We start from the raw sequence: 26,693 nt of genomic DNA, 5'->3' as shown, positions 1-26,693 counted from the left end.
CGGGAGTCGTCGTCCGCTGTAGCTGGCGGTTGCACGGTGCATTGGGCATTTTGTTTGCCGGCAGTTGTCAGCTTCATGATGGCAGCAATCCTTAGGACAGCTTTTAGGCACAAGGTAAACCGGTAGGAGTGGTGAAATAGGAGGGAGGAAGAATAAAATATAGGTTATGTGTGGGGTTTTTTTTAAAAAAACTCTTCCCTCCTCAGCGTGCTGAATGTTCTAGTTGCCTCCACACTCGTGGAGTTGACCTTTTGCAGTTAGTTCGCAAAACATTTTTTTTTTTGAACATACAAATCTGGTTCTCCGTGTGTGTTTCTTTTTAAATCCGCTGCGCTCCTTGTTAAATCGTTTGCAGAATTTTCATTTTGGTAATGATCAACGTTTATTGACCAGCAAGATATATTTTTTCCGTCACTTTTCACCTCCCCCCCCCCCCCTCACCCAATGCTGAAAAACAAAACTTGTTTCTATTTATAGCAGTTGTCGTGTTATTTCACTGCACTGTCGTCTTCTGCAGTTTTGCATCAATTTGTTTGATGTTCCCTTTTATTCCTCCCTTTGTCCTCTACAAGGAACGAGGTCGCCATTGATGGGGGCAGAGTTTTTAACGTGTCACAGATATTTGGAAACCGTACAGGTCTAAGTTTCCAGTGCTGACTTTGTGAGGCTCATGTCATGAGTGATCAGAATATTGATTGCAGTTGTTTGTTACTTTGCTGAAATAAAGCTTCAGTGGCCTGTGTTCTGGCTGTACAGTATTGTGATGGTAACATGTTGCTTGCTGAGGGTTGAGATTTACCCTCAAAACTTGACATTGTAAAATGCCAAAGCTAATTCTCTTCACTCCAAGCTTCCTGATTTTAATGATGGTACTAACAGTACGGTTTAATGCCTTTTTTGTTCCTCGTGGAGTTTATGCTAGGATTGTCTGAAAGGGAAACAGAAAATTGTTTGCAGTCTTTACACCGCCTGTACAAGTCTCTAGGTCAGATTTAGTGGGCGGCTTCCAGAGCTCCCTAGTTATTGGTTCAAACATGTTGGAAAGGATTGTCCTTGGTTCTCTGCTGTACAGCATATTTTTAGACTGTCCACCAATATCCGTTACAAGCCTACCAACTCCCACAGCTACCTCGACTACAGCTCCTCACACCCCACTTCCTGTAAAAACTCCATCCCATTCTCTAATTCCTTCGCCTCCGTTGCATCTGTTCTGATGATGCCATTTTCAAAAACAGTTCCTCTGACATGTCCTCCTTCTTCCTTAACCGAGGTTTTCCACTCACGGTGGTTGACAGGGCCCTCAACCGTCTGGCCCATCTCCCGCGCATCCACCCTCACACCGTCTTCTCCCTCCCAGAAACATGATAGGGTCCCCCTTGTCCTCACTTATCACCCCACCATCCTCCGCATTCAAAGGATCATCCTCCGCCAACTCCAGCATGATGCCACCACCAAACACATCTTCCCTTCACCCCCCCCCCCCCGGCGGCATTCCGCAGGGATCGTTCCCTCCGGGACACCCTGGTCCACTCCTCCATCACCCCCTACACCTCAACCCCCTCCCACGGCACCTTCCCATGCAACCGCAGAAGGTGCAACACCTGCCCCTTTACTTCCCCTCTCCTCACCGTCCAAGGGCCCAAACACTCCTTTCAAGTGAAGCAGCATTTCAGTTGCACTTCCCTCAACTTAGTCTACTGCATTCGTTGCTCCCAATGTGGTTTCCTCTACATTGGAGAGACTAAACGCAGACTGGGTGACCGCTTTGCAGAACACCTTCGGTCTGTCCGCAAGCATGACCCAGACCTCCCGGTCGCTTGCCATTTCAACACTCCACCCTGCTCTCATGCCCACATGTCCGTCCTTGGCTTGCTGCATTGTTCCAGTGAAGCTCAATGCAAACTGGAGGAACAGCACCTCATCTTCCAACTAGGCACTTTACAGCCTTCTGGACTGAATATTGAGTTCAACAATTTTAGATCATGAACTCTCTCCTCCATCCCCACCCCCTTTCCGATTTTCCCCCTCCTTTTTGTTTTTTCCAATAATTTATATAGATTTTTTCTTTTCCCACCTACTTCCATTATTTTTAAGTGTGGTTCCATCCATTAGTTTATCTCTATCTTTTAGTCTATTTCGATCCCTTCCCCCCACCCCACCCCCACTAGGGCTATCTGTACCTTGCTCGTCCTGCTTTCTACCCTTAATTAGCACATTCCTTTAGATAATATCGCCACCTTCAACATCTCTTTGTCCTTTCGTCTGTGACATCTTTTGGTTATCTCCACCTATCACTGGCCCTCTATCCAGCTCTTCTTGTTTCCGCCCCCCCCCCCGCCCCACCCACCCCTTAAACCAGCTTATATTTCATCTCTCTTCTATTTTTACTTAGTTCTGTAGTTCTGTTGAAGGGTCATTCGGACTTGAAACGTTAACTGTGCTCCTCTCCTTAGATGCTGCCAGACCTGCTGAGTTTTTCCAGGTATTTTTGAAGATTGTTTTTTAAGTGGGAAGAGGCAAGACTATTGATCTGATTCTGTCAGATTGCTTTTATATAGTCATTTTAATAATAGTAAGAGTGATCTAGCAGATCTTCTCATTTCTCCACACCTCAGTCCTATGGCTTTCCGCTTCAGTTGCTGCAGGAGCCCCCCGATTTCAATTTAATCTTATCTAACATCATCCTCTTTCTCCCTCTTTGCCTAACCTTCCTTCAGTCGTCACCTTCAGCAAATTCTCATGCCTTAGAATATGGTCAACCCAATCTTGTTGCCTTTTCTTGATGATATTCATTTAAAGATCTTTCCTCATCTGCCATCCTAAGAAACGCTTCATTGTCCTTATGTGCTCTCCAGCTGACCTGCTCCATCCTTCTCCAGAACCACATTTCACAACTTTCTAGTCTTTGGATATCCGCTTTTCTTGAGGTACATGCTTCAGCCCCGTGCACGAGATGCTTCAAATCACAGACTTGGCAATTCTTAAAATCTCTTCTCATTGCTATTCTGAGCAATTCTTTGTTTGGCAATTTTTTTGGCCATTGCTATTATACCTCTGATTTCTTCATGGCGGTAACCATCTCTTCTGGCATGATGCTTCCCAATTCCTAAGTTAACCAAATCAGGGACAATGTAAAAGGCAGCCCCTTAAAGGGATACTGCAGAAGAAAAACAAATCACAAAGGAAACTTACAACATCAAATCAAAATGTGTTTAGAGGGTCAATAAAGCACCCCAGTCCCTGTGGTGCCCACTGAGCACGGAATGCCTTGGTGGTGCCAGTGGACACAGCGTGCTCCCTCTGCAGGGACACCTGGCCGTGAACGTAGCCGCAGAAGAGGGGCAGACAGTTGAGCCGGACGATCCCCTGGACCTGTTGATGGCCAACTTGGCCAGGCCCAGGAGCAAGTTCACAAGAAGGTCCTCCTCCCTCCCCACCCCCAACTCCTCACTGGGTGCCCGTAGATCAGGAGCGTGGGACTGAAGTGCAAACAAAACGGAAGCAAAAGGTTTTTTCAAGTAACTAAAAAAGGGGTGCAGCCTACAAAAGCCTATATAAGCATGGTCCACAGACTCCACGAGGCCGGCAAAGATGCAGGCATCTTGGGAGTCCATGAATCGACACATCCTACAGTTGTATGGGACTGCTGCATGCAGCACCCTCCACCCCAGGCCCCCGAAGGAAAGAGGGAGGGCTCCTGTGTGGAGAGCCCCTCACTGGGGACCTCCACTGTCGGAGGCAACAAGGCCCGCCAGGGCGTGCCCAGGTGGCGGGAGAGGACAAGGAAGTGTGGGTCCTGTTACCTGTTCCTGCATGGCATCACCCTATGGTTATCCTTGTTCACATGCACCTGCTGTATCTCAATCCCTCGAAAGATTGTAATTAAAATAGGTAAATTTTAAATTGCATTAGATAGCAGTGGCACTAGCAGAGATTGCTTCAGTCAAGGTTTATAGGTTTGAGCGTCATACTAGGACTTGGGTCACAAAGTTGCTATGCATAACATTTACAAGACTGAATCACTTGGATCTCTCCTCTGCCCCTGCCCCCCTCCCCCACCACCTTAAGTTTGGGTTGTTGAAGTCCTCTATTCATATAATGTCTCAGTTTAGACATATCCTTTTCATTTCTTCAGAGTCAAAACTGTATTCACCCCAATAGCCTGTAGCAGGCTCCCACAGATAGCATTTTTTCCCCTCACAATGAAGATGTTAAGCTAGGCAAGATCATTGTGTAACTTCCATCTTCCACAGAATCAACTTTAATTTCCCAGGTGCTCCTGACACAAAAGTTACATTGCTTTTATTCTTTAACCCATTATGTCCTTAAGTTGTCTCTATTTGCATCCCCCTATGTCATCCATCTTTTTGCTATTACTGCTGTTAGGGGGCTATGGCCCTTTATTTTTGAAAATATGGCTTTTCAACCTGACCATCTCCAACAAGAGAGAATCTAACCATCACCCCATGACATGCAATGGCATTACCAACACTTAATACTATAACTATCAAAATTCTGGGTGTTTCCATTGACCAGAAATTGAATGGACTAGCCCTTTAAACACTGGCTACAAGAGCAGGGCAGAGGCTGGATTCCTGTGGTGGGTAACTCACTCCTGATTCCCTAAAGCCTGAACACCGTCTACAAGGCACAAGCCAGGAATGTCTTGGAATACTCTCCACTTACCTGGATGAGTGCAGCTCCAACAACACTCGAAACTTGACACCATCCAGGACAAAGCAGTCTGCACACTCCATCCGTCACTGATGAACAGTGGCAGCATTGTGTACCATCCACAAGATGCACTGCAGAAACTCACCAAGGCTCCTTAGCACCTTCCAAACCCACAAACACTACCATCTGGAAGGATAAAGACACAGACACATGGGAGTGACACCACCTGAAAGTTTCCCTCCAAGCCACTCACCATCCTGACTTGGAATTATATCGCCATTGCTTCACTGTCACTGGGTCAAAATCCTGGAACTGCCTTCCTAACTGCACTGTGGATGTACCTACAAGTGGGCTCCAGGTCAAGGAGGAAGCTCACCACTGCCTTCTCCAGGGCATTTAGGGATGGGCAATGAATGCTGGCCTAGCCAGTAATGCCCAAATCCTGTAAATTATATTTTTATAAAAAAACTAACCTTATAAATACTATGTCCACAAGAGCAGGTCAGAGGCTAAGAATACTGCGGCGAGTAACTCCTCTCCTGATTCCCCAAAGCCTGTCCACCATCTACAAGTGTGAGAATGGATTTTTTTTTCTCAAATATTTTTGGGGAATATTGTTATTCTGTGAAGAAGGTTGTGGCTGTGTGTATCTAACTGATTTGATTAAGCTGGGGGAAAGTCATTAGAGACAGGTTGTCTGGGAGCTTTAAGACATGAAAGGATAGAGGCATTAGGTGTGCATTTGTGATGAGATATTATGGTGGGTTTGAGGTACAAGTAAATAGGTTGGGTCTAACGTTTGCATTTTTTTTTAGATAAGTTGAGAGTTTGTTTGAATATCAGAGGGAAGTCAGAGGTGACAAACATGTTTCCGTCTTACAGGAGTTACAAGGGTAAACGGAAGAGCGTATAATACATTTTATTGACCCGAAAGCAGAGCCAAAATAGAAACATGAAAGATTTTATAATTGGAAGGATTTGAGTTTCAAAGAGGTGTGAGAACAATGGAACCTGAGATGAAAGCAGGGGGTGGGAAGGTATTTTAGAGTTACCGTGGAGAGCTTAGGGATTGGCTGTTGGTTGTGTGAAGATGATCTCCTGGATACAGCTCTAGACCGGGAGAAAGATACAGTTTGAATCGGCCGTCCAGTTAAGCCAGAAAAGTCTTGATCTGAAAAAAGCAGTGTTGTTCTGAAGTCTTGGGTTTCCACAGAAGAATGGAAGAGAGTTTGAGGTCGTGTGGTATACCTTCATTAAAGCTACAGCAGTTTACCTGGGTAATATTACTGGAATTTTATACTTAAACATCTACAAGGGAGTATTGCCTAGAAGGTGTTTACTTGTGGATCTGACCCAGTAGGGAGTATTTTGGGGAAACGTTTTGTAAGATTAATTTTAACTTTGTAACTAATCTTGTGTGCCTAAGTTTTCTTTTCTCCTTGTTAATAAAACTTTTACTTTTATCTTTTAAAATACCAGAAGTGTCACTGGACTCCTCGCTGTTGAGATCAGTACGTTTTCTTGTTTTCAGAGTACCAAAAAAAAAGGATATGGCTCGTAAGCCAAGTTTCCCTCTGGGATTTGGTTTGCTCAGCAACTAATATCTGCTGTGGTCATAACACAAGGCACAAGTCAGGAGTGTGATGGAATACTTTCCACTTGCCTGGATGAGTGCAGCTCCAACAACACTCGAAGCTTGACACCATCCAGGATAAAGCAGTCTGTTTGGCACACATTCACTCCCTCTACCACTGACACACAGTAGTAGAGGTGTGTACCATCTACAAGATGCACTGCAGGAGCTCACCAAGCTACCTTAGACAGTACCTTCCAAACCCATGACCACTACCATCTACAAAGACAAGAGTAGCAGACACGTGGGAACACCACCACCTGGAAGTCCCTCTCCAAGCCACTCGCCACCCTGACTTGGAAATATATCACCGTTTCTTCACTGTTGCTGGGTCAAAATCCTGGAACTCCTTCCCTAACAGCACTATGGGTGTTCCTACACCACATGGACTACAGTCGTTCAAGAAGGCAGCTCGACCACCTTCTTGAGGGCAATTAGGGATGGGCAATAAATGCTGGCCTAGCCAGTGACACCCACATCCCATGAACAAATAATTTTTAAAAAGTTTTATCAACCTTCCATGTGCTCTGCTTGCCTGTTCGCCGTCACAAACAGTTTCCTACAACTGCAGTTTCTTTATACTTCAAGTTTTCTGACTAACTTCTCTTCCTGATCTGTTTCTTTCTGGGCCATTGGACACTACTTGGTGTCTGCTTTGTTATAATCTACTGAGTAGCTTCACTAGCTTTCTTAGTATTGTTGCTTTTCCAACCTTAATCCATCCAATATCCCCATTTTCTTAGCTTGAGTTAATCCAAAACTTTTCTGCAGTATCCTGACTTGCACTGAATCCCATTTGCCCATCACCCCTGTGCTCATTGACCTACATTGGCTTCTGGTCCAGCAGTGTCTCACCTTTTTAAACCCTCATCCTCCCTCTTTTTCCTATATGCTGTCACCCCCCTCCCTCCCTATCTCTGTAGCCTCCTTGAGCCCTACATCCCTCCAAGGTGTCTGCACTCCTCCAATTCTGACCTTTTGCACATCCATGATTTTAATCGCACTACCATTGGCAGCCATGCCTTCACCTGCCTAGGCCCTAAACTCTGGCATTTCTCCCTAAACTTCTCCCTCTTTATCCCCTCCTTTAGGGCACTTCTTTAAAAGCTACCTCTTCAACCAAGCTTTTATTGAGCTGTCTGGCTTGGTATCAAGTTTTGTCTGATAACACACCTCTGAAGTGTCTTGGGATGTTATTACTTTAAAGACATTATATAAATGCAAGTTGTTGCCTTTTTTCCCTCAACTTGGCACTTGTCTCTTTCCTGACACCATTGTGTCTGCAGTATCCTCCACCTATCCTTAGTGACGTGCTCTCCAGATGCAGTGATGGCTCCACTGTTTCAGTGCTCTGTGACCTTGTGTACTACTTTCTACTTCCTCCCCCCCAATAATCATTCACTTTTCACTGCTTTGGAGAGTCAAGGCCTTATACTTTGTACTGTAATCAGACAATTGTTACATAATTTTTAACACTTTACCACTGCCTTTTAGATGTACAAGACTCAGCAAGCAAATCTCCACCTTTAATTGCTCTTGAATGTCTTACTTTTTAATTCTCAGTTAATTCTCAGGTGCACTCCTTTCAATTCTTGCCTTTAAGTTGCCTGAGCTCTCCTTGGTTCAGGAGAATGGAGCTTTCCCAGGATGTAGGCTAAGCTTTTTTTCCCCTCAAACTTTTACCTTCACTTTTGGGTGACAGGCTTTAGTTAGTATTTGGAATGCTCAGAAGCTGGAAAAGAAGCACCAGAGAAATTTCTGTAGTCAAGATGGCAGCTTGAGATATGCTGCTAGTTTCATATTCTTTGTCATCTGTGCTTGGTACTGCCTGATTACAGTTTACAGTGTGTTTCTGTTGAGAAGCAGCTACCTCAGTGGCCAAAGTTCTGGTGTATGTGGGTGGTTCACTGTCTTGCCTCAGTGCACCATGTTGTGGGGTTTTAGTGTCCTTTTGATTCTGAGCTCCACATCTTGATGAATTATTAGTGCAGGCATAGACCAAGAGTAAAATACTTGACTCCCCCACCATCACCAGGAAAGGTGGAAGGGATGTAATGATGAATTCAGGCTGTTATTGGTGGGATAGTGTTGGTTAGATATCTGGTAACAACTTGCCTGCCTGTAAAATTGCATCTTAAAATAGACAAAATTAGAGACTTTGTTCATCCACCAGGTTAAAGCTGCATATTGTCGGTCATAGTTTCATACTTCAATAAGCAGTTAGCCAGAATTAACTGATGAGCTTTCAAGGTCACTGCTTTCAGAAGGAAAGGCTCACCAATTAAAGTAACTGGAACATCTGAACTGTACTTTGTGCTATGGCTACGTAAGCGGGTTTTGTATCCCGGTGATCAAGGGCTTTTCAGAAGCCTGAGTGATCCAGAGTAGCATTTTGAATGTGTATGTAATATGTGATATGTTACTGTAAAATAATTTCCCTCCCAAATATATAATGTCACTTACTGGGTTTTGTTACCTTTTTGAAGTTGGGGTTTAGATTTTTCAATTTCCATTATTCTAATTTTTTAAAAAATAAGTGGGCTGAAATAATACAGACATAGAAAACTAAAGCTTGGGAATATTATGCTGCATTTTCAATAACTATATAGAAGAACTTGCCAAAAATCTTCACACCTGTAAAATATGCAGGTTAGTGATGATCTGCTAACTGTAGAGGGATGGAACACTCAGCACAGCCACATAACAATGATGGGTAAGACATTTGAACATGCTGTTTCTTCTACGTGCTGAATTCCCAGCCTATCGTGGATAGGTAGTGAGCTGCCCCTGGCACTTTAATTGTCAAGAAGGTGGAGAAATCAGAAAACTTGCCTTGAGAGAGTCAAAGGGTATGGGGAGTAGACAGAAAAGTGGAGTTGTAGGCCACAATCGAATCAGCCATGATCTTATAAATTGACGGTGCAGGCTGGAGGGGCAGAATTGCCTACTGTTCTTAATTCAGCTGGTCAGGCAGCATTTGTGGAGAGAATAATAGTTAAAATTTAAGGTTGAAATGACCTTTTCATCAGAGATTGTGTATCCTCTGATTTTAGAATGACACAAGCAGATCATATTTGAGTGAGGGGAAAAAGGCTTTTTTTAGAACACAGAGTAAGTAATCTAAATGAAATCTGGGAAAATATTGAAACAAGCTCCAAAAAGAGAGAAGCTAGGCTAGGAGGGAGTGTGAACTAGTCCACCATGAGCTGGAGATAGGGAGGGGAAAGAGATGAAAGGCAGAGTTTCCTATGCAGTTGAAACAGTGAAGAGTAGTTTGTTTTTGCATTGTTGAGATACATAATGCTCTTTTCTACCTTCTGTTTCAGATCTTTCCGCCATTTGGACATATGTGCTATTCATCATCGGTAAGTTTGAGCCAGCTCGCACTGCCCTACATAGTTTGTTGAAAGAAAATAGTTGTTTCATATTGATGGGTCAACATCGTTTCAAATTCTATCAAATTTCCTTTTCTGTTGCCCTCCTTTCTCAATTGCCTGTTGCTAAAAGTAATGCCAAATGTTCCAGTCATTTTAGTTCGGGAGCAGGCACTGCATTCGTCTAATTAATGACAGCCCTGTATGCAAGTGGTTAATTTTATGCTGCTCTGCTCTTTCTTGCTTAAGGACAGCCTTTTATTCTTGTAGGGTCTCCTTGCTTTGCATTCTGTGGGGAGTAGGCTTTGATTGAAAGTAATCTAAGTTTAATAAATGCTAAAATTTCTCACCAAGTGACAAGATAATTTTGTAAAGAAGTTTCAAGTTAAGGATAACAGTTTACCAGTGGTTAATGCTTTTGCTAATGGAGGAACCACATGCTTGAGTTCTGGTGAAACCTTTCTCCTCCATGAATTCTGGTGAAACTTTTCTCCTCCCTTTTATTATTAATCTTTATCCCTCCTTCAATGTTAGTTTTCAGCATTTCCCAGCTGCTCCTACATTGCAGCACCTTTACTGCTGCATGAGTGGCTGATGAATAGGAAATTTAGATCAAATTTGGAAACTCTTATAAAAAGTATTTAGCGCATAAAGAGCAGATAATGAAAGTCAGTACACATGAAAGATGTATAGGAAAACTACAACAAAGAGCTTAGAAAAGATGAAAGAATTTGCAAAGCAAACCCAGCCAGCAACAAATGGGCTTTTTATAGATATAGTTAAAAGCAAGACAATTAGGGTGGGGCAGTTAAAATCCAAGTTTGGGATGGAGAGTGAAGGAACCTTAAATATCTTTGGCTCAGTTTTCACAATTGGAAATTGGTATCCTTCGCTATTGGCTTTAGCCATTACTGTTTAAAATCATGGAATAGTACAAAAGGAGGCCATTCGGCCCCTGAGTCTGTGCCAGCTCGTTCAAAGAGCAATTTAGTTAGTCTCACCCGATTCATTCACCGTAACCTTGCAATTTTTTTGCTTTCACATATATTAAATAAAAATTGGTCAGCTTCTGCTTGGTGGAATTTTTACAGTGAGCTTTAGCAGTTGCTTATTTGCATTTTCTTGGAGTTTCCCCTCTTTTGCCTGTTGCACCACTACACCCTGACCACCCCTCCCTCCCCCAAATCTTAAAGCATTACATTTCAGTAATTGTTTTGTACACATGACGTCTTTCTCCCCACCAGCATGGACTCCTACCAATCTGTCTCTGCAGAGTAATTACAGAGTCATGTTCAAAACTATCTTTGCATCCCAGTGCAAATAGTCTTTGGCAGCCTTCCATCTCCCGAGACACTGGTTTGTGCCGTGGTGGTCAACTGTGTTAAACATTGCCTGTTATAGCTTAGGAGCCCCACTCTGGCATGGCAGTCTCTGCTGCAGATAAGAGTGGGCTGAGAAGGTGCAGATGCTGGCTTCTGTTTACTCTGGGCTCTGTTCTTGGCTAGCTAAGCTTTCTTTTTCACCTCACCTTTTCCAAAGCCCCTCCTGTCAGCCTCCATAGGTTGCAGCCGTCTGGGACTGTCTCCCAGTTGTCTGTGTCGATATCCACCATCTTCATATCTCGGATACAGGTATTCTTGTAACGGAGGCATGGACATCCAGCAGGTTGTGACTTAGTTCACTGTACAGAAGATCTTTGGGTATACAGCCATTATCCATCCAATGAACGGATAGTATAGCAAATAGTATGTTTGTACAAAGTGTCATATGCTATAATAATGGAAAATGCCACCCTCTGCACACTTTCCATTTCAAGAGGTGGCATTCTTTCAATCCAATTTTCCTTCATTTTCATATGCAGCTTCCCTTCCACTTGGGATCAGCCATCCCTGAATAATCAGTTAGCAAATTCATTAGGGAGTAATTCTACTAGGTTAAGCAGGAGTCCCTTTTCATAAATCATAGAATCTGCCAAGTTTACTGACTTTTGGTGAAAAAAGTTTGGGTGAAAAACTAAATCATTTTCTATTTCACTTTAAGCTGGATCATTTCAAGTTGTCTACAGCTAAAAGTTTTTGGGCAACTTGCATCTTCCAGGGATCTGAGGAGAGGTGTTGAGGAGGAAGCGTTGTATGTTAAAATTGTCAGCATAGGATTCTGCTGCCTGCAATTTCAAAGTACCAAGTTAAAATATTTCAAATCGTGTGTGTTATTTTCCCGATTTTAATTGAGTCAGGTTAAGTGTATCTGTATTTTGCTGTCTGTTTGCAAACTGCCCCATTTTGTTTTGCAGCCAACAACAAAGTTATTTATTGATGGGAAGTTTATTGAATCAAACACTTCAGAATGGATTGACATTCACAACCCTGTAAGTGTCTTTTTTTAATATCGATTTTCATATGAAAAATCCAGATGACTGAATTATACAGCATGTAGCTGAATAACCCACACAGGTTATTGGGCCAGGAAAGATGGTGCTGCGGCATTACTGTTGAGGAATAAAAATCCTTGAATTTGTAGATGCTATGAAATCATTCTCTTCCATTTTCATTTTTAAAAATGAAGTTAACGATTTTGAAATATCCATGGATTATAAGGAGAAAGAGTAAGTGGTAAATCATGAAGGAACAGTATGTTAGTTAGCTGAGATGACGGGTATGCTGGAGGACTGGCACTGTGGAAAGGTGGCTTGCAGGCTTCTTTATGGGCGTGTGTGGATTTTTTTTCCCAAATAAAAGCTCCCTTACTGAGACGATAAATGAAGGAGTTTCTGCATGGTGTTTCCCTGTTATAGCAGAGATGCAACTTCAGGGAGGTTGTCCTTGTGTTTCATGGCAGAATGCCTCACAGTGCTATTGTTGAACCATTTTGTAGTTCCATTGAATGCAGCTGTGAGAAAAGTTGCAGTTATGTATTGACAGTTCAAACACATAAACAGGCTAATAGCCAGAATTTTATGACTTATAAAATGCTTTCATGTATTTTTCATTTTTTCTTAAATACATACTGCTTTTGCCAAAGTGGGAATTCAGGGATTCATTGTATAACTTGTCCTGCTCTCCCTGACCTTGCTGCTTCTAGGCAACAAATGAGGTGATTAGCAAAGTCCCAAAGGCCACTCAGGAGGAGATGCTTGCTGCCGTGAACTCCTGTCAACGTGCTTACCTATCATGGTCAGAAACATCAGTAATGAGTCGGCAGCAGATTTTTCTGAGGTACCAGCAACTCATCAAAGACAACCTGGTAAGTGATACAGTACAGATGTGCTGGGGAAGCCTTAAATTTGAGGAAGGGATGATGGGATTGGGAGAATCCTGTGTACAGCCTCTGGTAGTGCACAATTGTTTGCAAGTCTTTCTCATATTTACCAGCCCCTTTACTGAGAGTTTGTGAATGCTTGTTTGAAGGGAAGATTGTCTCCAACTTCCTGCGCCATGTGTTTGCTGATTTTCAGGGAGGTGTTCTCACTTCAGTGCAAGTCTGAAGCAGATGTTTGGAGCTGCATAAGAACAAGCCTGAAATACCTAGGGGCTAGTTTTAACCTCACCCATCCGCAAGAATCTAGCACCTCACCTGATTTTACATTTTGTTGGTTGACTTTAGCAGAAAGGAAATCATGTCAGTTTCCTGCTGGGTAAGTTAGATTAAAGTTAGCTCTCCTATTCTTTCCTTCTCACTGAGGAAGTGTCTGTCCTCCCCTCGCCATTTTCAGTAGCAGTGCAGTGGAGCTCCTGGTGTTTCATATCCTGGGTTCAAACCCTCATCTCGCCATTCCCTGCCCAAGTGTTTTGCCACACCTGTGCTTATCCCACTGGATATAATCACTTGTTAAAGCTAGGGTACAAAAAAACAATTTGCCTTTCTCAACCCCAGCTCTCCTGCTCCCAGAATGATGTGTTCAAACAAAGCATCTTTTTACTTTATTAACAGACTGAAATTGCCAAGCTCATCACAAAAGAGCAAGGAAAAACCTTGGCAGATGCTGAAGGAGATGTTTTCAGAGGCTTGCGTGAGTAATGTGCAGTCCTAAATAAATGCATATCAATGATTTCCTGAAATTTTAGCCTCCATAAATTTCACAGGGAGGGAAGTTATTTGGCCCACTAAATCGTAATCCATGGTGTCCCCCTCCAAATCTGTTACTAACTTCTCGAATGATTCTAGAACTCTAATGTCATTCGCAAATACTCGTTTCCTTTCCCGCTTTTTGTGCCTTTGTTCCCAAAATGTTGAAATTGTCTTTCAAAAATCTATGATGGTAATTTCTCTTGTACAACTCAAATGACAAGAAATATGGAGGTTTTAATTTGTCCTTTCTGATAATACTTGGTAATATGTTGGCTTTTCTCCCTACAGAGGTCGTTGAACACACTTGCAGCATCACATCTCTAATGCTGGGTGAGACTTTGCCCTCCATCGCCAAAGACATGGACACATTCACTTACCGTCTGCCAGTAGGAGTGTGCGCTGGCATTACTCCCTTTAATTTCCCAGCCATGATTCCACTCTGGATGTACCCTATGGCTTTGGTGTGCGGAAACACTTTCCTGCTCAAACCTTCGGAGCGTGTGCCAGGAGCAGCCATGTTGCTGGCCAAGTTGTTTCAAGATGCAGGAGCTCCAGATGGAACCCTTAATATTATCCATGGGCAGCATGATGGTAGGAAATTTGGCTTTTCTGTCATTGGTTTAAAAACTTTGAAGTTGGCGTGTACCAATCCCTTAAACATTATCTAACACCTATCTGTTGCTCTTCAAGTGGCCTGGGTTTAAGTGAGATCAGGATAAATAACATTAATATTGAAAGTCTCCATTGCTATGGTTTAAGTGAAGTGAAGTGAGGTTGACCATAAATCTAACAGTTCCTTTTGCAGCTCCACCACAGATCTGGCATTTGTTGCTTTTTTTGTTAACGCAATCAGTGTAAGATTGGAACCGACTTGAAGGTGTTGATTAGTTATGACGATTTACTAGTCAACATGTTTGAGTTTTGATGGCCACAGCATGATTTATGAATAACCTGTTGTTCTCCAACTTGTCTTTCGTGCTTCCATGCACATTAAAGGAATTTGGATCATACTCAGATTTTTAACCAGTCTAGCAGTGTTGTTACAGATTGATGTCCCATGTGATGCCCCTCATTTGTTTGTGTAGCACATTGAAGAACTTCTCTTTGAGAATCTTGATAAGACATAATATAGAAAATTCCCTAGAACACTGCCTGTAATGATTTTTCACTCATTATTTGGAATGTGGAGAGGAGAAAATGACACTTTATTGCAGTATTTGTTAACTAATCATGATATTTAAAGCAATGTGGGGTAATGAATTTTGAACTTTTTTTCTTGTATAGGATGTGCTCGTCTACAATAGTTTGGAAATTCAAGACTTAGACAAAAAAAGTAGCATCTTTGGTACTACAATAACATTTCTCCAAGTCGTTCTGTTCCTCTCTGTCAACCTTATTACCCTGTTGTTGCAGTTGTCTCTAGCTGTGCCTGGTAGGCTGCAAATATGGGAATAATGTAATGCATTTTATTTTTCACCTTTTTTATAGCTGTGAACTTTGTTTGTGACCATCCTGCTATAAAAGCTATCAGCTTTGTTGGTTCCAATCAAGCAGGAGAGTACATCTACACAAGAGGTTCCAAAAATGGCAAGAGAGTCCAATCAAACATGGTGAATATCCTTTTCATTCCCTTACACTTGGACTCTTTTTTTTATGGTTCGCTCCCAGAATCAAGTACAAAATCTCTTATTTTTCTTGATTCTGCACCCCTCCCTATATTGAAATTCAGTTTTTGACTTTGAGAATTGCTGAAAAGGATTTTTTTGTTGAAGCTTTTCATCTTGCACTCAGGACAATTCGCAAGAAAATACCAATGTCAGGGGAAACAACATATACTATGAGAAGAGTGCTGATTGGTTGACAAGTGGACTCTGGTAGATGTCCCTGGACAAGCCTGATCCCAGAGTGGAACCCAGCTTGATAGATTCTAACTTGTTGTTTGTTTAGATATTTGGAGAGTAGCTACTGAACCGAGTTGGGAATCAGTTGATTAACTTTTAACGATTCATTAAACAAGAAAAGATGAAGTATATTACAATACTCCTTCACCCACAACTATACCTTTACAAATACATACAGATTTGTAAGGATAACACAAGTTATAAAAGCTATCTTGTACTCTAATGTCCACAGTAAGTACACAGTCCATGTACCAATAGGCACCCTGTGGTCAGACACACCCACACTCTGAAACCTAGTGACAGCCGATGCTATGGATCTCTCCTTATTTAACCGCTCTCCCCCCCCCCCCAAGATGCTTGTCACACTGTGAGCCAACCAGCCTCACTCAACTCTGTTTTTCACACGAGGGTTTCCAATCTCCACTCTCCAAGAACTCAATTTGAAATCTTCTCCCAAACCGACACTTTCTCTCACATTCCTTCTGCAAGGGCACACCTCCAGGGTTTTGAGTTCTCCTGCTGCTGTTCTCTCCCCTGGGTCACCACATGCATTCAAGCTGTCTTCCACACACACACTTATCACCGACTCAGCCGTCAACAGTATCACTGCTTCACATGCCCATAGCAAAGAGTTACAGTTGTCTTTTTAGACCACCTTGCCTCTTGCAAGCTGTTCTCACTTTAAATCTGCTTTCTGCAGCTTTTGTCACTTTAAATCTGAAGCATGGAGCTTTTCTCTTTGCCCCTCACTCTTAACTTCTTCACAGGATCTTATCCAGGTTCCTGTCCTTCCTTTTGACTAGAAGGTCACCTGTCTCTGTCCCACTCCTTTGGCCTTGGGACCTTTTTGGTTCTTTTGGGAAATCTGCAGCTCCCTCTCCCAGTGCCCAGTTTCTTTGGGGTCCTGGCTTCAAACTGAAGCAGAAAACTCTGTTTCTTTAGTTTTTCTGTGTGTCTGTGGAAGGGATCGCCCCTCTGGATCCTTGTTGCTAGGCAACAGTCCACTACTTCTGCTCCTGTTTAACTTGAGTCATAAACTCTCATTAGAAAAGCAAGCACTTTTTTAAAGTGGAACTAAGGCCTGAATTTTTCAGGCAGCGGGCAAGGCAGTCATGGAGCCGATCGCTGCCTGCGATTGGCTCCGCCCCACCGTTTTACACGGGCGGGCCAATTAAGGCCGGCCCAGTGTAAGACGCGAGCCGTAGCGCTCAGTGCTACCTGTGTGGGCGGGGGAAGGAGGGAGAGTCAGGGCCAGCGCGAAAGAGCACTTCAGTCTCCCTGAGGCACGAAGCTGCCTCAGGGAGATTGAAGGGCTATTGTAATTATTAAACAAATGGATGTAAAATTCAACTAAACATGTCCCCTCATGTATGGGACATATTTTGATTTTGTGGGAAAATTATTTATTTATTTGATAAAAGCTTTAGGAAACCTCATCCCACTTGTGGATGAGGTTTCCTAAAAAGCGCGACAGTCACTTGGCCTTTTTGCCGGCTCGCCAACCGTAAGGTTGGACGGGCAACGTTAACAATTATGTCAATGACTCCCTTAATGGCCGTAATAGGCCGTTTACATATCAGCGGACGTGCAGCCAATTCCGCACACCCGCTGAACGAAATATCGCGGGACACATACCAGATGTCAATGTACATGATTTTAAGCGCCGGCGTGTCGGGCCCACCCCGCACGCCGACTGAAAATTTCTGCTCTAAAACTCTATTTGACCTTTCTTAACCCACAGATACAGAAATACAAATCAAACTTTACTTCAAAGGTAAAACTCATTCCTAATGCCTACAAATAACTCACCCAACTAGCTCCACTTCATAACAGTGGCAAATACCACTCGTGTTGCTACTACATTGTCGCAGCATGAAACAGCTAGCTTCATCTGTTGCTCAAATTTTTGATAGATTACCCTGGAAGGGCAGGATGAGGTAGACTAGGCACTCTTCAGGGTCAAAAGTGATGGCTTGGGCCTGTTCTTGAGTTGCATGGTGTAAAGCATGAAATGATCTGATCAGAGCAGCCATTATCCTGCAGGATATCTTTGCACCCTACTTCAGCATCAAGTTTGCATAGTGAACCGATAAGGCAGTCTTATCGCATTTGGAACTGTAAGAGTCCCAAGGTGTGTATTAACCAGTGAAGGTAGGTTCGCCTTGCAAGCTTGAAGCTAAAATAGGGCACATCAAAGACATCCTGTGGGCAAATGGCTGCCCTGTTCAGATCATTTCACGTTGTATATCTCTCACACTCATGAATGGCCCAAGGCCATTCACTTTCAGCCCTGAAGAGTGTCTAGTTGACCTCGCCTTGCCCTTCCAGGGTAATCTATCTTAATTTGTGTAACAGGTGAAGCTAGCTGTTTCACGCTGCAACTATTCAGTAGCAACATGAGTGGTTTTTGCCACCAACAGGATGTTGCCGTCAAGCCAAAAAGTTGTTCTGCCTTTCACATGAATAACGTGGTATATGAATTTCAGTGCCAGTGAGATGCTAGGTATGTAGGCCATGCGTCCCAAAGATGGGTGGATTATATCAAATAGCATGTCCCTTCCGCTGTTCGCAACGGGCAAGATATAGACTGTACCCAACCAACCCATATTTGCAAAACTCAAAACATAGTGACCAACATTAGATGTGATTCTGTGATTGGACAACTTTTGCTAAATAATCCTCAGTGTGCTAAGAATTACACTGACAACCAATTTAAAATTGTCATTTGGGCTCACAGTGTGGTGCGGTTGCATGTACTAGAAGTTGTGTGTATTAATACATAAGGCCCTGTTCTTTGCAGATAGAAAGAACATGTATACGCTCTGTGCCTGTTTCAGCTAAACAAATAAGTGACAGCCATTTGCTAGTCAAGACATTGATTGCCCTGGGGAATCAGAGTCAAGCTGCCTGGTTTAAATTTCAAACTATGCTTGGCAATTAACTGCACCAGTGGATGCTGACTAACATTCTCCATGGCAACACCTCTACCAGGGTCCACTTGCCAACCAATCAGCGCTCTCATAGTATAAATATGTTGTTTCCCCTGACATTGGTATTTTGTTCTGAATTGTCTTGATGAGTGCAAGACCAAAAACTTAGACAAAAATTGTCTTTTTTTCAGCAATACTCAAGTTCTGTACTACCTAACAACTATTTATATTGTTTTTCCTTCCCTGCCTCTATCTCTCCTCCCCATGGATGTTATAACTTTCCTTTCCTATGATTGTAAGTTTTTAAAATTTGTGCAGTCTGTACATTCTACCAGCTTTCCATCCCTTACTCCAGCAACATGACCAATTCTTAAGTAGTTTATACCAAGGATGCTGATCTCTCGACATATTTGGCCTAGTATCTGATTTGAGATGCATACAGCAAGAGGGGTTATTTCATTCCTATTTAGAAACAAAAAACTAATTGTTTTCAGTTTAAACTATGATGGGCCTGGTGGTCATGATACTTTCACATGCCCCGATAGGCTCACTGGGTGAGTTTCATTGCCCATTCAATGGAGTTCATGTTGATAATTGGGAGCTCATTTGAGCAGCATTGTATCTTTTCACATTTTTTTGCTGTTGCAGTGCGACAGCTTACAATCGCTGAGGATCAGGCATGCAAGACATCTTTTCCAAATTCAAACCTGAAAGAGTCATCATGCCATATACTTCTGCTGTACATAAGGAACTAGTAAAGAGGCTGGGAAAAGGGGAGAAGATGATAAAAGAACAGTGCTCATGCAGTAAAGTTCCAGTGGGAAAGGAAGAGAATATCTCGAAGGACAGTTAGTAAATGGGTTGATTTTTTTCGATGCTCTTAGTAAGTTATGCAAGGTATTGGCATGCCAACTTGTGGCCTCTGACCATGGGTCCTTTCCCTTCTATGGTGTTGCTAAGTTCCAGTTCTCTGTGCTGTAGTAGGGAGCTGCCAAGCATAAGCCCTGTGGTGGGAGAGAGAGGAGTGAATCACAAGCAACATGATCCTTGTTGCAAGCATTTAACTCTTAGCAGTATGGGCAGTAGTCTGAGTGTAAATGATCCAGCTATCTCTTGGCAGCAGGACATGTCTGACTTGGGGAAGGACATCATAACAATTCTCCCCCCTGTAAAATGCAAATCCTACTCCAAACTGCAGATGGCAGGAGATCAGCCCTTTACCATTGCTGTATGGTAGTGCAGAAAAGGTTCTTTTGTATGAAAGCCCTGTTTTTCTAGTTCTACTATAATTAGTGTACTAGGCATTCAATCTTACCAGTTCTTGCCTGTGCTGTGAAGATTTTGGAGGGGGGAAAAAGAGGTTTGTGCCTCCAATGAGTATAGAATGGTTTAAACCTGAATTTTGCCATGTAGCTGCTTGGAGTCTACAGGAAGGAACCTCCATTCCACCTTTTCCTTTATCTGTGAATTCCTTGTAGGGCGCTAAGAACCATGGAGTCGTGATGCCTGATGCTAACAAGGACAACACTCTGAATCAGCTGGTTGGTGCAGCTTTTGGAGCAGCTGGACAACGTTGCATGGCCCTGTCAACCGCTGTCCTGGTTGGAGAAGCTAGAAATTGGCTGCCTGAACTGGTGGAAAGGGCAAAGAAACTGAGAGTCAATGCAGGTGCAATTATATTCTCAATACAACAGAAGTAAGAGAAAATTGAAAAGTGACCCTGTGTGGTACTGGAGCCAAGTTGTGGAATACAGGGGCGGTTGCATGGACTGAGTGGCCTTTTCTTGCAGCCACATTTTTGCTTTCCATAATTGCAACCATGTGAAACAGACTTTTCAGAGTAAGCATAAAGCATGCTCTCTCACCATCAAGAATCTGGGGGCATGGGCATCATTGGCACTTATTGCCAGTTCGTCGTAGTCCCTTGAAGGTGGTAGTGGGCTGCCTTGCCACATGCTAGTCCATGTGCAAAGATGCTCCCGCAAAGCTTTAGGTAGACAATTTGAGGGTTTTAACCCAACGACACTGAAGGAACGCCAAAAACACCCGTTATCATGAACTGGTATGAAATGATTATTTTTCTCTAAAAGAGACTCCATTTTACCTTTGGCCTCACTGCAGGAATAACCAAAATAGCTTTTAAGTTCTTCAGTGTGACAAAATGATCTTATTGGGTGAAGCAATTGCATTAAATGTATACAAGCTGGCCAAATCCATTATTTCCCCACATGCCTAAGGTAGTTAAACTTTTATTAACTAGCTGTCTTGACTGGGCTGTCGGCAATACTTTCTATTGGAGTTTGTAATATGGTGGAGGAATGAAGAAGAGGAACCTGATTATTATATGCTCTGATTACAGTCCTTAACAGCTGCTCTATATTCCTCCTACATTATCTAATGCAAAGGGGTTTGGCTTGGTTGACCACATATGTCATTTTATTTGTTTTCTCCCTGATCCCAGGTGACCAGCCGGGCTCTGACCTAGGTCCTCTCGTCTCCCCTCAGGCAAAGACCCGAGTGTGTGATCTGGTCCAAAGTGGCGTGGAGGAGGGTGCAAAGTTGCTACTGGATGGCCGGAAGATCCAGGTGAAAGGATATGAAAACGGTAACTTTGTGGGTCCCACCATCCTTGCAGCAGTAAAGGTAAGAAGAACACTGATTTTTGCCAGCCATCAATTGGCTGAGACATTGAGCTTGTAGAATCTTCAGTTAGGAAGTTGGATGGAGTTTATGTAGTCTGACCATGCCTGAGTTCTTTCCAATAGGATATGTGTAATGTAGGTTCACTCAGGTGTTACTGGAGATGTGCCTCAATTATTGGGAAGGTTGACAGGTTGGGCCTTTTTCACTACAGCCTAAATGGATAAACCTGATGAGAGGTTTTCAACATTATTAAGAGTTATAATAAGGTGAATAGTGATGGATTATTTCCACAGGCTGGCAACACTGTAATGAGGATACAAATTTTAAGATTTTCACAAAAAGAGAGGGTAGCATTCAGAATATAAAAAGAATGTGAAGTTCTTTGCAGTCTTTGAATCAGGCTTAATAAATTATTTTAAAAGGGAGCTAGACAGTGTCGTTATTTAAAAATAATAAAGGGATGTATGTGAATCAAGTAGAATCAGACTAGGTCTGATGACTATGCTGCAAAGAGTAGCAACAAGAAGTGTGCACAGTCGCAAGACCTTTTCTTAAGGCTTTTTTTGTTTTGTTTTTCTCCATAGCCTCAAATGAAGTGCTATACTGAGGAGATCTTCGGACCAGTCCTCGTAGTCCTTGAAGCAGATACACTAGATGAAGCTGTTTATATCATCAACCAAAACCCATATGGAAACGGCACTGCCATCTTCACCACAAATGGTGCCACAGCCCGTAAATTCACACACCAGGTTGATGTGGGACAGGTGCGTTTTCAAACATAGCTCCACAGATGGGCATACCCAGCTTTATTTGAATTGGCCTCTATGTAGATGATGACTGAAAGCTGGGTGCACCTGTTTGGTTTCTGAGGAGGTACTCGAGATGCCCAGCCTACATGCTTGTTTGTTTTTCTTTTCTAACAGTATGAATGTATGGTAGTCCTGCATTAGAGAGGAAACGAGAGCAATGATTATGTATGGTCAGCAAGACCTTCCTGGAGAACATATCACTTAGACATGTATATAATAGTGCTTGAGAACTTTTTTCTATATGGAAGAAAATATTAAACCAAGAGATTAATTCTCTGCTCTAGCTCTTTAAATTATAGTTTAAGGTTGAATGCTCCTCTGGGTTTTATTGTGTAAGTTGCTGTCCTCATTTAATCAGTACAGTATTAGTTGACTTCGTATAATGAAATGTAATCTCCAAAACCACTATCTGGTTACAGCTATGTTAAATAATGTCACTTTAATTTCTCCCTTCTTCCCAAGCAGAAAGGACAGACTAACCTGAAATTGGGCCTGCACCTAGAGATGTCAAGGTCATCTGGCTTTCTTTTCTCTCTCTTTCTCCTTTTCCTCCCCTCTTTCCAACTAACCTGTCTTGGATCTGCCCACTAAACATTGTTGGGAAGCACAAAGTAAAGTACCAACATGCCATATGGGAATCCCAGACAGGAATTCACATCCTGCTCAGATGTGGCTGCTATCCATTATTTGAAGCATCTGTTTGGAGCCCTCTTTGGTAAATTATGGCTTTTTAATCCTCCTTTTCAGATTGGAGTGAATGTGCCTATCCCAGTTCCATTGCCCATGTTCTCGTTTACTGGATCAAGAGGCTCATTCAGGGGTGATACCAACTTCTATGGCAAACAGGTATGTTTGTCCCTAAGCCAGAACAGGTTAGGCAGCAATAATATAAACGTCACAGGATGATGTGTTTAACCAGCTGCTCTTTGTTGCACTGTGGGGTGGGGTCTTCCAAGTCCCAGCCTTCTGCAGTATCCTGAGGCCTAGGGGAATACAGGTGTCCTCACCTTTTCTGGTTGTTACTAGGATGTCCACTCCAATGAGGGACCAGGAATTTATCAATGGCACCTCACGAGTAAATTTCACACCTATCCATTATGGTTGGAGAGCTTTCAACTTTTATGATGTGTAAAGCTACATTTGAATCCCACTTGCTCCAGGATTTGGTCCTGGCTCAGTATTTCAGATGTACTTAGTGTTAGTGGTGGTGCAACTGGTCATAAGTAGGGTTGCCAGCTCTGGTTAGACATATTCCTGGAGGTTTCATCCAGTGGTCTCCTACCTCCAACCAATCTATCTCCACACTCCACCTTTCTACACCCATTGGAAAGCGAATGGACTCCTGAGTACCTGATTGGATAATTCTTCAGTCGGTCAACAGCCTTTATTCCCGTGTCTGATAATTTTATAATTGATAAAGGTGTTCACAGAAAATTTAAACTTTATCAGCCCCCTGATTTTTCTGGTGGATTTCCTCACAGCCGTGTCCTAGAGGTTAATCTTTAATTCTCGAAGACGTGGGACAATTCTGGAAGCCCTAGAACTGGATCAAACAATTTGAATGAAAACCCAGGTATCCAGTCTGATGCATAGATTTCAACAGTTGAAACAGTTCAACTCCTGAGTAATACTGAGCCCAACCCTGAAACCCAAGAGCCATGCATGCGTGCAACCTTTAACTTCTGTTTTTCAATTTTATCCTAGGGTATTCAGTTCTACACTCAAATAAAGACGGTTACATCACAGTGGAAGGAGGAAGATTCGACCTTAACTAGCCCATCTGTTGTCATGCCAACGATGGGGCACTAAGTTCACTTTATTGAAATGGCAAGCCACGTTCAACATAGTCCTTGGTACTGACTTTTCGGATCTGACTTATGGAGAATTTGGGCTGGAGTAGCTGCATGTGAGCAACATATACCTCTGGCCCTTCCACCTGACCTAGGAGAGGCATATACACCAGTGACATGGGCATGGCAAGAGGAAATGGAAGGAAAACTATAGAAAACATTTGTTTCCACCTTGACCATTCTTAGCCATTTTAAGCTATTTTAACTTTTCAATTTCAATTACTTTAATTTTTTAATCTGCCTCAGTAGCCCTCAAATTCTGATCATGTAGCGAACATCTAGATATAAACAGAGTTTAAACAAAAAGTTCTATTTTTCCTGTCTCAATTCGAACTGCTTGCACAGTTCATTTTTTCCCCCTCAAAATATGATTTCCATACACAAGTAAGTAACCTGACTGATATTTGTAATTGTTGAAGATGTCTGGATCAAAAATTTGAATGAAAACCCAGATATCCAGTCTGATGCATATCTGACTGATATTTGTAGCTTGTTGAGGACGTAACTTAAAGCTAGCTGACTTACAAGTATGCATCCCAAAATTACCTGTTGGTGGATTGCTTTAAACCACTATTTAAACTTTAGGTGGAAAGAAAATCGTATAGTTCTGGCAATATTTATGAGCTGTTTCTTACTTTAATTGCAGGATTCAATGCACAGTTATCTTTTATTGGGTTGATGAAAAACAAATGTAACTGGGTAATTTTTCTGTGTAAAAAGTACAGTTTTAGACCTGTGATTAGGTGATGATTAAATGTGATTAGGTTTAGAAGTCTGAAGTCCTTTATCCCCATATTCCTTTTCAGAAAGAAATTGATCCTAAATCATGTGCCTTGGACTAGTGTGTGCTTTGTCAAAGTGAGTTAGATATGAGCTACGGCAATGACACTATTACTTATCCAGTGAAACACTTGAGTCACAGACCAGAAAAATCGCAGATTAGAAGCAGTGATGTTGTAAAAAGCACTAATTTAACAATGGGACCTTTTAATGTTGGTTTTTTTTTTACATCCCATTAATCTATTTCAAACAGCAAGGTTAACTGTCAATGTCATAGCTCTCAAACGAAACTGACAGCAAGTCAGCTTTTGTTGTCGAGTGAGATGGGGCGACACTATTATGCACATAGGTTTTTTAGATGGACAGTACTTTCTGCTCATGATCTAGCTGATAAGAACATAATTAGGTGCAGGTGTAAGCCATTTGGCCCTTTCAACATGCTCTGCCATTCAATTAGATCATGGCTGATCTACCTCAGCTACACCTTCCCACACTATCCCTGGATTCCCTTAGTATCCAAAAATCTATATTTCTGTTTTGAATACACTTGACCAACTGACTATCTTGTGTTCCAAACACAATCCCTTTGAGTGAGAAAAAAAAGTCTCCTCATCACAGTCATAAATGGCTGGCTGCTTATTTTGAGGTTATGACCTCCTAGTTCTAGACTCTCCAGCCAGGGAAACATTCTCTCAGCAGCTGCTCTTTAAACCCCCTTAAGAATTTTATATGTTCCATTGTCATCTCTCAATCCCTCCTCATAAGACAATCCCCTCATTCCAGGAACCAGTCCAGTGAACCTTTACACTCCCTCCAGGGAAAATGTACCCTTCTGAGTATGGAGACCAAAACTGTACACAGTCTCACCAAAGCCCTATATAATTGAAGTAAGACTTCTTTACTCTTGTACTCCAATCCCTTTGTAATAAAGGCTAACACTATTTATCCCTAATTGTGTGTTGTACTTGCATGTTAACTTTATGATTCTTGTACAAGGACACCCTGTTGCCTATGAATGCAAATATTTCCCAGTCTTTCATATTTTTAAAAATCTGCTTTTTTTGCTATTTTTCCTGCTAAAGCCTTCACATTTCCCCATCATGTTCCATCTACCACGTTCTTGCCCACTCACTTAACCTATCTATATTCCTTCTGGCCTCTTTGCATGCTCCCACTGAGCCTTGTATTGTCAGCAGACATGGATATATTGCCCTCATCTAGGTCATTGATATAGTTTGTAAATAGCTGAGGCTCAAGCACTGATCGTTGCGGTATCCCACCAACTGCAAGCAAGCTGCCTACCCAAAAGTGACCAGTTTATTCCTACTCTGTTAACCAATCCTCAATGCTAATATATTATCCCCAATCTCATGAACCCTAATCTTATGTAATAAATTCATATGTGGCACCGTATCAAATTCTTTTTAAATATTGAAATACATTATATCCATTAATTTTCCTCTTGATCTACCCTGCTAGCTATAACCTTAAACTACAACAGATTTGTCAGGCATGATTTCCCTTTCATAAATCCATGTTGACTCTGCCATTTATATTATGATTTCTAAGTGCTCTGTTACCATGTGCCTAATGATAGATTCCAGCAATTTCTCTACACTACAGATGTCGGGCTAACTGGCCATTAGTTCCCTATTTTATCTCCCTCACTTTTTTTGAAAAGTGGGTTTACGTTTGCTATCTCCCAATATGCATGGACCATTCTAAAATTTAGGGAATTCTGGAAGATCAAAACCAATGCTGCTATCTTTGAGCAGTCAGTGATTTTTGTACTGAAGGAAAGTTGTGAATTCATATGGAAAATAAGCTATCCAGTTAAACCTGGGTTGAAGTGTGCATTGTTACACTGGATAAACTGGTTGAAGTTTTCTTCCTTCAACTTGGAGAGGGGAAATCACTTGGTTGTACATGAAGCAGATGTTCCTGTTTGTTTGAGCATGATGTAACTATGACTAATCATGTTAATCATGTAAAAACTCTTGCAAGTTGATAAATTAAACTTTTTATAAATGC

At 42.2% G+C, this 26,693-nt stretch overlaps 1 protein-coding gene across 1 annotated transcript; it reads left to right on the top strand.

The window, feature by feature from the left end:
• Positions 1–5: 5 nt before the first annotated feature.
• aldh6a1 (aldehyde dehydrogenase 6 family, member A1) lies at positions 6–26,693 on the top strand. The gene is made up of 12 exons (XM_078562103.1): positions 6–114; positions 9,634–9,672; positions 11,975–12,049; positions 12,763–12,924; positions 13,612–13,690; positions 14,038–14,340; positions 15,238–15,359; positions 20,059–20,248; positions 21,042–21,223; positions 21,808–21,987; positions 22,780–22,878; positions 23,737–26,693. The coding sequence occupies exons 1-12, from the start codon at positions 76–78 to the stop codon at positions 23,839–23,841; spliced, it is 1,575 nt and encodes a 524-aa protein (XP_078418229.1). The 5' UTR covers positions 6–75; the 3' UTR covers positions 23,842–26,693.

The sequence above is a fragment of the Cetorhinus maximus genome, chromosome 18 (genome assembly GCF_964194155.1).
Source record: "Cetorhinus maximus chromosome 18, sCetMax3.hap1.1, whole genome shotgun sequence".
Lineage (NCBI taxonomy): Eukaryota > Metazoa > Chordata > Chondrichthyes > Lamniformes > Cetorhinidae > Cetorhinus > Cetorhinus maximus.
This window is presented reverse-complemented; position numbering and strand designations above follow the sequence as displayed.

Bases quoted from the DNA above. Each gene is read 5' to 3' on its own strand.
- aldh6a1 (XM_078562103.1), top strand. From the start codon at position 76: ATGATGGCAGCAATCCTTAGGACAGCTTTTAGGCACAAG. The intron at 115-9,633 runs GTAAACCGGTAG...CTTCTGTTTCAG, and splicing joins GGACAGCTTTTAGGCACAAG to ATCTTTCCGCCATTTGGACA. The intron at 20,249-21,041 runs GTGCAATTATAT...CCCTGATCCCAG, and splicing joins GAAACTGAGAGTCAATGCAG to GTGACCAGCCGGGCTCTGAC.